This window comes from Balaenoptera borealis, assembly GCF_965194805.1.
Source record: "Balaenoptera borealis genome assembly, chromosome: 1".
In the NCBI taxonomy this organism is placed as follows: Eukaryota; Metazoa; Chordata; class Mammalia; order Artiodactyla; family Balaenopteridae; genus Balaenoptera; species Balaenoptera borealis.
In genome coordinates, this window is record NC_138860.1 from 184581451 (window position 1) to 184594340 (window position 12890).

The 12890-nt window shown below is 44.1% G+C and overlaps 1 protein-coding gene across 8 annotated transcripts in view; it reads right to left on the reverse strand.

Moving 5' to 3' along the window:
• Positions 1-12890, reverse strand: part of VPS13D (vacuolar protein sorting 13 homolog D) — a 255125-nt gene that overhangs the window by 47367 nt on the left and 194868 nt on the right. For all 8 annotated transcript variants that reach the window (XR_014241483.1, XM_082380826.1, XM_082380821.1 and 5 more), the window contains 2 exons: positions 9160-9292; positions 6237-6432 (listed from right to left, as the gene is read on the reverse strand). Coding sequence is in view for 7 of the 8 variants with exons in the window: in XM_082380826.1 (XP_082236952.1) it covers positions 6237-6432; positions 9160-9292 (329 nt within the window). In the remaining variant the exon portion in view is untranslated. The remainder of the gene's footprint in view (positions 1-6236; positions 6433-9159; positions 9293-12890) is intronic.

Consider the following 12890-nt stretch of genomic DNA (forward strand, 5'->3'; position numbering starts at 1 on the left):
TTGCCATCAAAATCTAAAAATAAGTAAACCTAATGCCTTTGCAGAGGAATTCCACCATCAGTTAAATGGCTTTTCATTCTTCTCTAATACAGGGAATATAAATTTTTCTCAGGAAGAAATACACTTCTGTTTCTCTTGAAGTTCAAAGCAAAAATCTCAAATGCATATCTTATGTATGTAAGATTGGGTGTCATTCCAGAGTTTTAAAAATCAAGTCACTGAACAAGGAAGGGACTACATGTACAAGGGCTAGACCGACTATTTAATTTTTAAATGGAAGAAATCAAAATCAGAAAGCAATCACACTTCCCATTCTATTTTCTTTGAGCAAAGACCTGCTAGTTGAGATAGCAGGACTGTACATCAAAGATGTACATGCCTGAATTCAATTTATTTTTACTTTTGGAAGCAGGATAGTGCCGTTTCCATGAAGTCAGTCATCTCTGCAAGCCAAAAATGGCAAAAAAATAGATGCTCTCCTTTCTAGAAACGATAATAATGTACCATGACCAAAAAAGTGGTTTTTTCCCTAACAGATAATCTTGCATAAAAATGAGTCATGGGATCTCAGACATGGAAAGGCTTTTCTCAAGAATGTGTGTGCAGGAACACACACACTTTTTCTTTCCATCAACAGATTTGAGCTTTCCATAAGTTATAATGAGAATGGCATCGTCTGGAGCCTTTGAGTGAAAGGGGAATACAGTATCTAGAGTTCAGCAAGAGGGAAGGAGTCTGTCTTAGAAAATAAGATTTCTCTGCTTGTGTTCCTGTGAGAGAAATTTTAACTTATAAGGCATGAAGGACTGTTAAGATGTTTCTTAAAAATATCTTATCCTGTAACTTCATCAGCTTAATTTCAGACCCGAGTGAGACATCGTATGTCATTAGCACAGCTCTGAATGTTGTTTCTTCTTCTGGGTTTGCTCAGGAGGAGTGAGAGGAGGATCCATCTACCTTCAAGCATTCTTGGGAAAGGCCTGGTGTGGCAAGATCGGAAAGTGAGAACACAGGGCTCTCACCTCACACCCAAGGGTGAGAAGAAGACAGACAAAGGGGCTGTCCCTAGAGCCAAGGGGCCACTTTTGGATAACAGGAGAGATATGAACAGTCCCTTCCCTTCAGCCGGATGCAACAGTACTTTTTGAGTTTCACTGAAATCGAGTTCCTTCCCATGATAAAACTGACATGTCAACATGGCCTCAGCAGATGGTTACCAAGCCAGCAGACAGATGCGCCCGAAGATAAGAAACAGAGCCTCAGGGTCAAACCTGTACTAGGCTCTTGCTTTTCACCCAGACCAATAACCACGGCTTTATATCGATGTTATGAGGGTCTACAGAACTCATCTGGAAGGGGTATCTTGCACTTCTTAAATGAGCAGGAGGCAGTAGCTACAGGATGACATGGTATATCTTTCCGAATGGTTAATTTTACTGGGTAGCAATTAAAAATATTACCCTATTAAAACAAACATGGGATAAACTGTTAAGTTCATTCACAGTTTTAAGATGAGACAGAAACTTTCCAGGAAATGTTGGACTGGTTCTGCCTCCAGATCCACGGGGCATTGGTCTACCGTGCTCTGCCTCAGAAGGAAACACTGGTGGAAAAAAATGAGAGCTCTGGTATATCCTAAGAAACATTTACATTTTTATTCGATTTTTACCTTTGGAAGTTCCCTAAAGGCTTAATTCAAGCCAATTCTGCTTGATGTGTTATGTATGATACCAAGAAGGGCAAGCAGCTGCTCTCAGAGCAGTGCTGCCAGACTAGAACGGAAGAGCAGGAGAACCATTCCCTCAACGCCCTTTGCTGATTTTCTTCTCACCTGTCCAACCTGACAGCATTTAGGCTCTGATGACCTTTTATCCTGGAGAGTCATGGGTAAGATGCAAACACTAACAAAAAGGGTTTTTCCTGAAAAAAATCCATTTCAATTTCACATCTAAGAGGCCATCAGTGGAAAGTCTCTAACAGATTTTGGGTGGTGTCTTGGGAGTATCTGCACTGAAGAAGTCAAATATGCCCATCATAAATCTTTTCTGTGAAATCAACCAAATGGTTACTCAAAAGCTCTCAGAGCAACTGGAATTTACATCTACGTGCACAATACAAGGGTCCCGGGATTCCAGAACATTAGCGGAGTCCTGATGGCTATGTTCTTAAACAATGATCTATCATTATCCTTCAGATTCCCCCTTCCTCCTTATCTAACTTAAATAATGAGATAAACCCCAACACTCCTGAGCTTTGCTAAATTAGCTTAAATATTTCAAGTTCTGCCAACTCCCTCTTCTCCCCTCTGTTCTGGGTCTTGAGGAAAAAGGTGAAGAAATATTTTGGAGGAAACCCCAGGGACCCAGCTTCATAAATCTTCATCTGCTACTTTCTCGAAATGTCATGCGACCCCAAGTGTACGGCATATGGTACTCAGAGAAATAAACAAGCAAATAAATAGCTCAGGGTCAGACCCCTCTTTCTTTCCCATGGTGTTTTTGCTGCTCCTGGGTCTCTGAGGCTTTCTACCCAAGTATCTTTTTAAACGCTACCAGCAAATACCACCACACACGCAGAGAATTGGACATGCAGCCCAGCGGGTGCCCTGCTTTGTCCTGGTCTCCTGAAGGGTGGCGGGCTTGTCTACATGACTTCAATGGTACCACAAGTGTGGCTGCATCGGTGCCATTTTCATAAACTGTACTTGGGAACAGACAAATGTGGCTCAACACACGGAGACGAGAAGATGCAACCTGAGCCAGCAGAACGTTGCCTTGGAAAAGGCTTCTTCCTTCAGTTCCAAACCACACATACTTGTACAGTTAACAAATGCAGCAGGGGATACGGGTCCACAGCATTCATGTTGAGGCCAAAGGCTCTGCTGTGCTCCACCCTCTCCGCTCCCCCACCCCCACCTGCCTTCCCAAGAACTGTTAGATTGCATGGAAATTTCAGGGAAAAGGTAGGTGGCTGTCTTCTTGGAACGCCTGCACACTCCAACAAGGAGAGGAACTTGGAAGTATTTTAATCTAAAAGAACTCAAGTCGGGGGGGGGGGTTCCCTATAAATAAAATCATGTTCAAATAAACACAAAAAGGAGCCAATATTTCCTGTAAGGCCACTTTTCAGATGGATTACTGGAAGGAATAGTCTTCCACAGTTTTATGGCTTACTTTGCCATCATCTGCTTAAAATTTGGGTCAGTTAAAACATAGATGCTAAGATCTAAGCCCTCACTTGGATGAAATATTACAAAGGAAGCAGAAAGTCTCATTCCAAGAGCAGACTCAGAGGCAGAGCCCTAGGACTCCTGGGTTCTATCGCTGGCTCAGTCCCTGGGCTCAGGTCAGCCCTCGGTCAGAATCTCACTTCTAATCCCTTCAAATCATTTGTTAGTCCCTGTTGTCTAAACAGTGGGGAAAAACCCTGAGTAACACCCCTGGATCCTGTTCAATCAACAGGGATGGTTGGAGATGGTTACAACTCACTTCCAAGAAATCAGGGTGATTTATCCCTTGGTAGAGCTAGTATGTTCCTAAGAGATCACAGTGTCATCAGAACAAACCCTTAAGGCGCTGCAACATTTCTCCACCTGCAAAAATCTCTCTGCTCCTTTAATGTGACTTCAAAAATAATATCACCCAGCATTTTATAGTTCTTTATAGCATCCACATTAAAATAACTCTGGTTGGGCTTCAAACCTCTGAGAGATAGAATAAATAAACAGGTATATTTATCCCAGTTCATAGAGGAAAAAACTGAGGCTTCGAAAGGCTAGGAGGCTTGACCAAGGGCCCAAAGCTCATAAGTAAGGGGGTTGGGACCGAGTGCTATTGTTTTCGGGGTCAAGTGTTCCTTTCTCTCTAGTGCTTGGCTCCTCGTTAATAACCCTACTTTTGGATCTAGACGAATGGACTAAGGGAAATTGCTTAAAGAGTTTCCGAAGAATCTGTAGTGCCTTTTCAGTGCAATGAAGGGTGAAGGGCCAAGCTTCTCTGAGGCCCTCAGTTCACAGGTCTAGCACGTGGTAACTGCAGCCTTGGCTCTCCCACTGCTGGCTCTTCCAGGGACAGAGAGGAGAGGCAGCAGCTTAACGCCCCCCGCTTTGAGCTTCCGTGTCTGTAGGCCCATGGCCATCCGGCTGCTCCTCACTCGTCACTAGAGCTTTTGTTTCTAGGAGGAGTGAGTGACTAGAAGACAGCCGCTCTGGGCAATTCAATTAGACTGCCCACTGCTGGTCGCTTTGAGACAAGCTGCATAGCTTCCCCGCAGCCCTTTACCTGGAAGGTGATTCTTTCTTCTCTTCACCTGGCCGAGTCATACTACTTCAGGCTTCATCTCAAATATCACTTCCCTAAGAAAAGCCTTCCTTGACCCCACTGACCCCACGTTAGCAAACCTTCTACTCCTCGCCTTCTCTAATTATACAGTCTCACAGCACTCTGTAAATCTCCTGTGTCATTTATCGCAATTTTAGCAAATTATTATTTATATGATTGTTTTATGTGTGCTGCTCCGCTTGACTGTAAGTCCTTTGAGACTAGGGACAGCCTTGCTTTCTGCTATATTCCCAACCCTGAGTTCTTAGGCAATTTTCAATCAATATTTACTAACTGAAAAATGAATGAGTGACAGATATACACTGACTGACACTAAACAGAACCTTCTACAGCAAAGCCAGACAACTGGTAAAAATGACACCACCACCTTTCTGCAGCAACCATTTTGTGCCCTAAAAAATATGCAAAACTTTATCAAGATTTCCAAACTGACAGTGTATAAAATGCAAGTGATTTCTTTCTGGTCAACATTATTCAAGTTTACAGCACAAAATAATAATATTTCTCAATTTAACACATAGACCTCAGACCCTTTTGGAAACAACTCACTCAGTCCCTTGACCACTCTCGGATTTTAAGGATGAGGATGGATCTTCTGGAATTCTTAGGGGCCTTCCGCTTTACTCATGCTTCATTAGGTCTTACTGTCCTAACAAAATACCTGCGGCAGACTTCTTGGGCTTTGAGCAGACATGGAAAAACTAACTGGAAATACTTTTGAAGGCTCCCTCCTGCCCCTCTTCCCAACTCCATAAATGCTTCAAAATATACTCAAGGATTATTTCAGCTCTGTGTCTGAGAAGAGAATGTAAAATTAACTAAAGTTAACTCTACAGATCCTTTTTTAAAAAAGCAGCTGCTTCCAGATGGAAGACATTCTGGCAGAACATATTACGCGGTCCCAGTCTACAATCTTAAGCATTTCCCCTAGTGCAGTAGTGTGTCATCAGTAAGGTTTCCTGGTGACAGAAAATGGATTCATTTTAATTGGGGACGATTTCACTTCAAATCCTATTTGAGGGAGCGACAGGGTGTGGACATGGCCCAGGCCCTAGGCGTTCTAAAAGGGCACACTGATTCACTCAGGGAATATCCGTTCACCAGGCAGCAGAGAAATCCTTCTGGGCTTAAGTGGAGTCCAGCTTGGCTGGGAACTGTAACATTCATTATACCCTTTGTTGATAAGATCCCCAATTAGTCACTCTGAAGAAGGGAGGCTAAAATAGGCCACTAACACAAAGAGCGAAGTTAAAGTTGTGGATTCTATGAGATTTGGAGCCATATGGGCTGTCACTGATTTCCTGTCTCAGCTGGTATCAAGGCAAGACAGCATCCCACAGAAGAACTGCCAACTTCCTTGGGGAGTTTCTTTATGAGGTTGGGCAACTGGCTGGCACTTTCAAGTGGAAGGAGAACTAAGAAGGGACAGACCCATGTGGTGAACCGCAGTTGCAGGGATTCTCAAACCACGCCATGGGGCCTCGGGGCAAGACACAGCCTATGGCCTGAGAGTATTCTTAATGGGCATGTAGGGGTCTAGTTAGTTTGGTGAACAGGGGACGTGTGTAAGGATCCAATCGTATTTCTGACTCCTCTAATGAAAAAAAAACATCACACACACACACACACACATATCCAGTACATGCAGATATAGATATAGATAAGATAGATACAGATATAAATCTAGATCTGGAAAAATTCATGCCAGATTTTTGTGCCTCCTTTTCATGCCTCTGTATTAGGCAGGTCAGAAATTTTAGTTACATGTATTCAAATTTTTAGAAATCACATCATTAAGGCAGAAAAAGTATAGGATTCCACATATCAGCATGGCTCAGGAGAGGCAGGAGACCCGGGCTGGAAACTGCACCAGCCACTCCTCCGACAACCACTGACCTGGGGCCACTAAGTGTGGCTGTGTCTCTCACCGCCTGGGCTGTTTCTGATGCAAAGTCCAGGGCGCCTGCCACTGGCTTGGTTACAGTGCCAACAAGCCCCTTCCCAAGGCCAGATATGAAACCGCTGACACCCCCTTCTGTTTTCACACCTTCCACCGTTGAGGTTATAACACTGGTCAGTCCACCGATGATACCTAGCAGAAAAGACAAGGGCTATTGTAAGCTGGCCAAGGACAAAAGCAAAAGCATTTAAAGACAAACCCCTCAATTCCATGCACCTGGCAAGGTAAACTTTGGGGCATAATGTCAATCTCTTGATAGGCCACAGGCAGGCCAACTCAAGATGGGGAGGCAGCAGACCTGCCCACTGAGTTTAGGGTCAGAGAATATACATTACATATTGGTCAGAAGTAAAGCGCGTTTCACTTTTTAAAGAATCAAAGAAAAGCTAAGAGGTTAACAGTGACTACTTTTTAATTCCAGAGCTTGAATAGCATATGGGCAATCAAGAGAGGCAGGATTAAATCAACAGACTAGCAAATAGGGCCCTTGGGGAAAGTTGGGATCCCATAAAACATAAGGTGGAGAGATGACTAAATATAAATCCTCAGTTTTCAAAGAATACTGTGTGACTGGTAAACACCACCGAATGTCTGAAATGGGGTAAAGCTACTGCACACTTTGCTGAACAGGTGCAGGCGATCAGAGTAAAGGGTGAAGCCTTGATGAAGGGCACCCCCAAAGCTGCCAAAGCCAGCAGGGACCCTCAATGCAGCCAGTTCAAAAGACCAACCTAAGTCAAAAAGACATTCCAAACATTTTGAAAGTTGACAACAGTGACCTTAAAGAGCCTCAAAAGTGGCCAGAAGTTGGCAAAGGCTGGAGAGGACACAGGCATTGCAGGGAAGAAGCATTTCCAGGATTTGTGCCAGGGACACTCACAGGGTGTTTACCCTTTGACAGTGGGGGTATGAGGACTCTCTAGACGCTTCAGCTCTAGTGAGACAAATTGGTAAAGGAAATTCCTTGGGTGAGAATGTACTAACAATTCACAACATTTCTTTTGCATCCTGGGCCCATTTGCTCCAGTGAGGCAATATGCCTTTCCCAAACTTTTGAACAAAGCTCATGACAGAGACAGAACATTACTAAACCTGGGTCAAGCAGGGCCTACAGGGAGAACGGAGCATGACTCCCAGTTTTTAAACCAAGGAGATTCAATTGCTTCTGGTTCTTGTTATCTTTTAAGGGTTTTTTTTTCATCCTGAAGGAAGGATCTCATTCTAGGCTACTGCTTTCATATATCCCAGAGCTTAATGGGTCCTCCTTGGATGAGGCCACTGGTTCTTGGTCTTAGAATGGCCTAACTGGCTCCTGGAGGTGTTGTACATATTATCTGAAGGATCCTTGGTTGGAAGGGATTTTACAGCCTTGAGCCAATCACTCATTTTCTCGGCACACTGGCATGTCCATCTAAAAAGTCAGGACAGCCATGCTTTCTCTCTGCATCACAAGGATGCTGGACAGATAAAGACAAGTACACACAGCAGAGCACTTTATACTCATTAAAAAAAAAAACAAAACAGTCCTCTGAATTACAGTTACTAGAAAGAATGATTAAATCTTTAACCCCAAATGACTGCCCAACAATCAACTTTTAAAGTCCATAAACAGATCAATTTCAGCCAAATTTTACTTCTAGCTTGATGTCTCCTTGGGGGCTGCTCGCTTTCCAGTTGGGCAGGCTGAGGAAAAGCAGAGGTATTTTGATCCAATCCTCCCCATTAGGAAACTTGATAAACAAAAACTAAGAAAAACATGATTTTTTATTATGTCTATTCCTTCTTTTTTCCTCCAAATGCAGACAATCAAGACTTGATTAACGTTGATATAACTTCTGATAGCTTCAGACTATTCCTAAGAATCTGGTACCAACAGTTCAGTTTACAACCATTACTAAGCATGAGCTATACGCCAGGCATCACGTGAGGCTCTGCCCAAGTACAAACATGACTAGAGGTGGTCTTTATGCTCTCCTGGCCCTCGCAGCCCATCAGGAAAGCAAGACACACAGAGCTGGCTACATACACAACCCAGACTGCCTTGTGTGCTCGAATCATCATCGATTCTAACTGCGGACAGTGGAGCTGGGCAAACGTCATCTGAGTTGGGGCTTGCAGGTGGAGTAGGATTATGAAAGGCAAGGAAGTGAGGCAGAGGAGGGGAGGGCAGAAGAAACATGAGTGATCAAGGACTTGGAGGCATGTCTGGGGAGCAGGACGTGGCTCTGGGTGGCTGAAATATAGTGTGGCTGGGGGACAGTGGAGGGAAGAGCTGGCTGGGTTTACTTTCCTAGGGGCCTTTAACGCCATGCTGAGAAGTTGTTGATGCAACAAAAGGCAAATGAGTCAGACTGAAACATTAAAAATCAGAATTCAAACAAATTCAGAGACTTAACACACTCATGCCATCTCCTACATCTCTTCGGCACAAGGATTCATAATCCCTGTGAATGTGCATTTATACAAGACTCAAAAACGTCTGGGCCACAAACCTGGCAGCCAGTTTCACATTTTGCTTTCTCTGGAAGGAATAATCTGTAACCAGAAGGCAAGTCTGGAAGCAGCAGTCCTATATTCTAAAAAGGAGTTCCGATCTTTACACCTTAGGACACTTTGGGGACAGAAGCCAGAGAACAGGAAGGAACTGCAATGTGCACAACATTTTGAAAATGAATGAAGAGTTCTCACTGGCTGTAACATTTCAACCCAGGGAGGATAGAACAAGAGAGCTTGGAGGGCTTTCAGGCACACCCAGATACCAAGCTAGGGTTTCCTCTTGCAATTGGATGGGCAAAAGGCACCTCCGAGGAACTGGGGCAGAAGAGCCACTCTTCCGCGGCCTGATATCACATGACTCACCGTGAGCCAGGCCGTGGATGCCAGCTACAAGGTGTTCGCCACTCGTGGCCGCGTGGTATCTGATGTACTCCCGCTCCGACTGATGGCGATTGTCCATCGTCTTCCCTAAGCCATCTGACAACGTCCCCGCAAACTGGAAGGAATACAAAACAGAAGGAAAAGACTTTTTACTGTTTTAATTATTTTAAATAAATACCTTCCCTTGCTCTTAGCCGGGAGTCAGTAAATACTGAATGAGAGAGAGATTAATTGCTGAATTACATATACTGTGTGTCCCGGAAGAGTGGTTTTCAAGCACTGGACACATAACAAATTGTGGGACATTTACACAGGTGGACACAAGGTTTGCAAACAACTACTAAAAGTCCATAATGACATTTACCTTTCACAGTCCTATTGCAAACTTACTGAAAAATTAAAGGTATAACAAAATGGCCTGGGGGAGGAGAGGTGAGCTTTGGGATTCTATAACGGTAAGGACAGAGGCTCTTTGCCTTAAGAATTAGTGGGATTCAAAATAGAAATGTGGCCAACTGTTGCTTCAGGATTTGGCATCCCCATTTTGAGATGCCTTTTCTTTCACTTATTCAACAGTTACCAAGTGCCTAGGCGCCCAGCTCCGCTTGTCAAAAGAAAAACAAAGTCTATGGAAAGGTTAACAGGTTAGGTTACCTTTCATACAAAGTGGCAGACTTGAACTCATGACTTCAAATGCAAAATCCTCCCCCACGAATCAGAGAGAGATTTTATTTATCCTGGCATACTTTAACCAGAGAAGCTGTCTCATCCATCAAAGCTGGATAAAAAGGACATAAAACTCTGTTTTGTCACAAGACAATTTGAAAAGGTTTAAAGTGACAGTTAATAAACCACAGGGTACTTATCCTCATCATTCAGACATAAAAAGGGAAGGATATCAAATATGTAATTAACCTTCTCGAGAAGGATCTACCAAAACAAGTCGTTTAAGTGCCAATGACCCAGGACTAACCTTTCAGAAAACTCACAGGAATGTTATTTAGATACAAAGCTCAGAGGAAAGACTCCAGGCAAACAGCCTGCCATGAGGACCCGGTACGCTGGCAGCCTGGCCAGCACAAAGCACATTCTGCTTTGGCAAGGAGGGGCACACAGATCTGCCCTGAAAGCCATCAGTCCTGAGGCTTCTGACACGAGAGACGAGGGAAGGTGAGTTCTGGGCACAGAAGAGAGACTAGGGGAAGAAACAGCAGTTCCATGTAAAGCAACGGTTCCTGGAGCAAGACTTGGGAGCTCTCATTCCTTTCCCTCTGACCAAAAGCTTTTATGATCTCGGGCAGTGATCACGGACCTTTCTGGACATGCAATCCTTATCATTACTTGCTTTTTGCCTAACCTTCCCTGTCACTCCCTGTTTAATTAGAGAACTGAAGTTAATGAAAAGTGATTTTACACTTTCCTTTAGGATGGAGACACCATGGGATTCTGTATTAAGTGGGGGATCCCACTTGAGAGGCCCTGTGGGCCACGAGCTTGGGGGTCTGGCCAAACCAGATTCTAGTCTCAACCATTCCGGTGGCCACGTGACCCTGAGCCAGGTGCCTGACCGCAGCACCCCCCTCTCGGCATCTGGAGAATGGAGATCGTCCTGACACTGTCATGTGGCTAAAAGAATCAGTGACAGCGGCTCAGGGTATGGAATCTAGTTAGCATTCTTACTGTTGTTATTAGTCAGAGTCCAAGGAGGAACATCCTGCACCATTTGAAGAAAGCCTTTCAAAGGTTTAGATTTATGGTCATTTGCACTAGGCTTTAACATAAACAAAACAAAACAAAACAAAACAAAAACCCTCTCTTTCCAGCAGATAAACACCAGCCTCCAAAGTGAATTTTTGGAGTGGTACCATTTATAAAATTAGAGTGTTGGACTTGGTGGTTTCCAAAATCCTTTCCAGCTCTGACAGTTTGTGATCTATGATCCAAGTTAGAATGTCTTTATTAAGCACTTACTCTGGGCCCAGCACAGATTTAGGTACTGCTGAGGATACAAATGAATAGCAGCCTTGGACCTATTCTCAAAAATGACAGTCTCGTTAGGAAGATAACAATTCCATACATGAAACAGCTACAACAAGAACCTGGAACACAAAGTTCACGCACTTGGGAATCAAGTGAGGAGAGAAAAATGTGACCCTTGTTTTGGAAAGAGTTCCTGCTATGTTCTGGAATTATGTAGGTTGCCAGTGGTCCTCATTTAGGGTGTGGACAAAAATGCCTCTCCCTGATATCACAGAAAAGGTGAGAGGGCGGTTCAACTCTTACCTTCCTGCAGAAGAGAGATCTCCCTGGAAAGGATATTAAATTAAGGTCCTGTTTACCTGGCAGTCGACTAGGAAGAAGTTAAAAACCTCATAATACTTTTCCCCCCTAAGAGAAAATGGGGGAACAATCCAGGCAAACTGCACAGTACCAACCCCTTTCCTATAACTGACCCCTGTCCATCAATAAAACAAGTTTAATATCCAAGGTCTATGAGGGAGCCTATGACGAAGCTTAACTGCCAGTTGATTCTGTTGCAGCAGCCCTGGCACCCCAGCACCAACCGGTCTTGGGTGTTCTCTGTACAAAAACACCACACTGACCTCAGGAAGATGGGATAAGATGACCTAAGAGATCACTCGTCCCTCTAAATGCTGGATTCTTCCATGTGCTTCTCAGGGGCCTCACCACTGCCGTGGAAAGGTGCCCACACCTACTCCGCTTACTCTAGGGATTCCATTTGAATTACCACCTCTCTAGCTATTAAAATATTACTGTGAAAGCCAACTGGGCTTGTCTTTTGTCACTTGTGAGTGGAAGTAAAGGGTACAAAGATATTGTATTAACAGGAAATGACTACAAAAGTCTTCACCCCTAGAAATGTGACGTTGAGAACTCAGAAAACTTGCAATGATGTAGAAAATCCATGATCCGACCAAACCCATACTGATGAGAGGTTAATAAGATTTTACAGGGAGAGACATTTTATAGGAACTAAACCGAAGCCAGCCAGATGAAGGGTCAGAGGCTGGGCTTCAGGCCAGTCCACTGGGCTTCTGAGTATTGAATCCAGGGCACCACAAAGCTTGTGGCCTTCTCTCACTGTGGGAGCACTTAGTCATCCTTAATTCCATCTCTCATTCCCCACCTCAGTGGGAAAGTAAATCACACCCCGTATCTTATTTCTCCCTCAAAGGGTGAGAACACATGGGCTGTAGAGGGAGGTGATTCCAGTAAGCACTCTTTATGGGTGCCCTCTAGAACTGGTCTTCTCTGAGGCTGGAAGTGTTGTTTCACACATGTCCTTGACTTTGAAAATGATCATCCAAACAGAGCGCAGATGCCCATGAGAGCTACAACATCATGTGGGAGTCGCTGGTGCAGGACATCCTTCACCACCCACCCCAGTTCTGCCTCTGCATTTTAAAAAGAAAAGCCATATGCATTGAAAATCGAACTCAGGCTGTAACTTTTTCATAGCAGATGCTCCAAATGGGAAATGAAGCCTGGGGGCAGATACTCAAACAAAGGAAAACCAGTCCCAGAGGCACTGGAGGGAAAGCTGAAAATCATCAGGATACGAGCAAGTCCAATCCAGCTCTGCACCCAAACAACTCATCAGTCAAACATGTACGGAACCCTACTGCGCCCCAGGCTTGTGAAGGAGAAGCATAAATCACAAGTGGTTTCTGCCTCTCTCCTCCAAGAAGGTA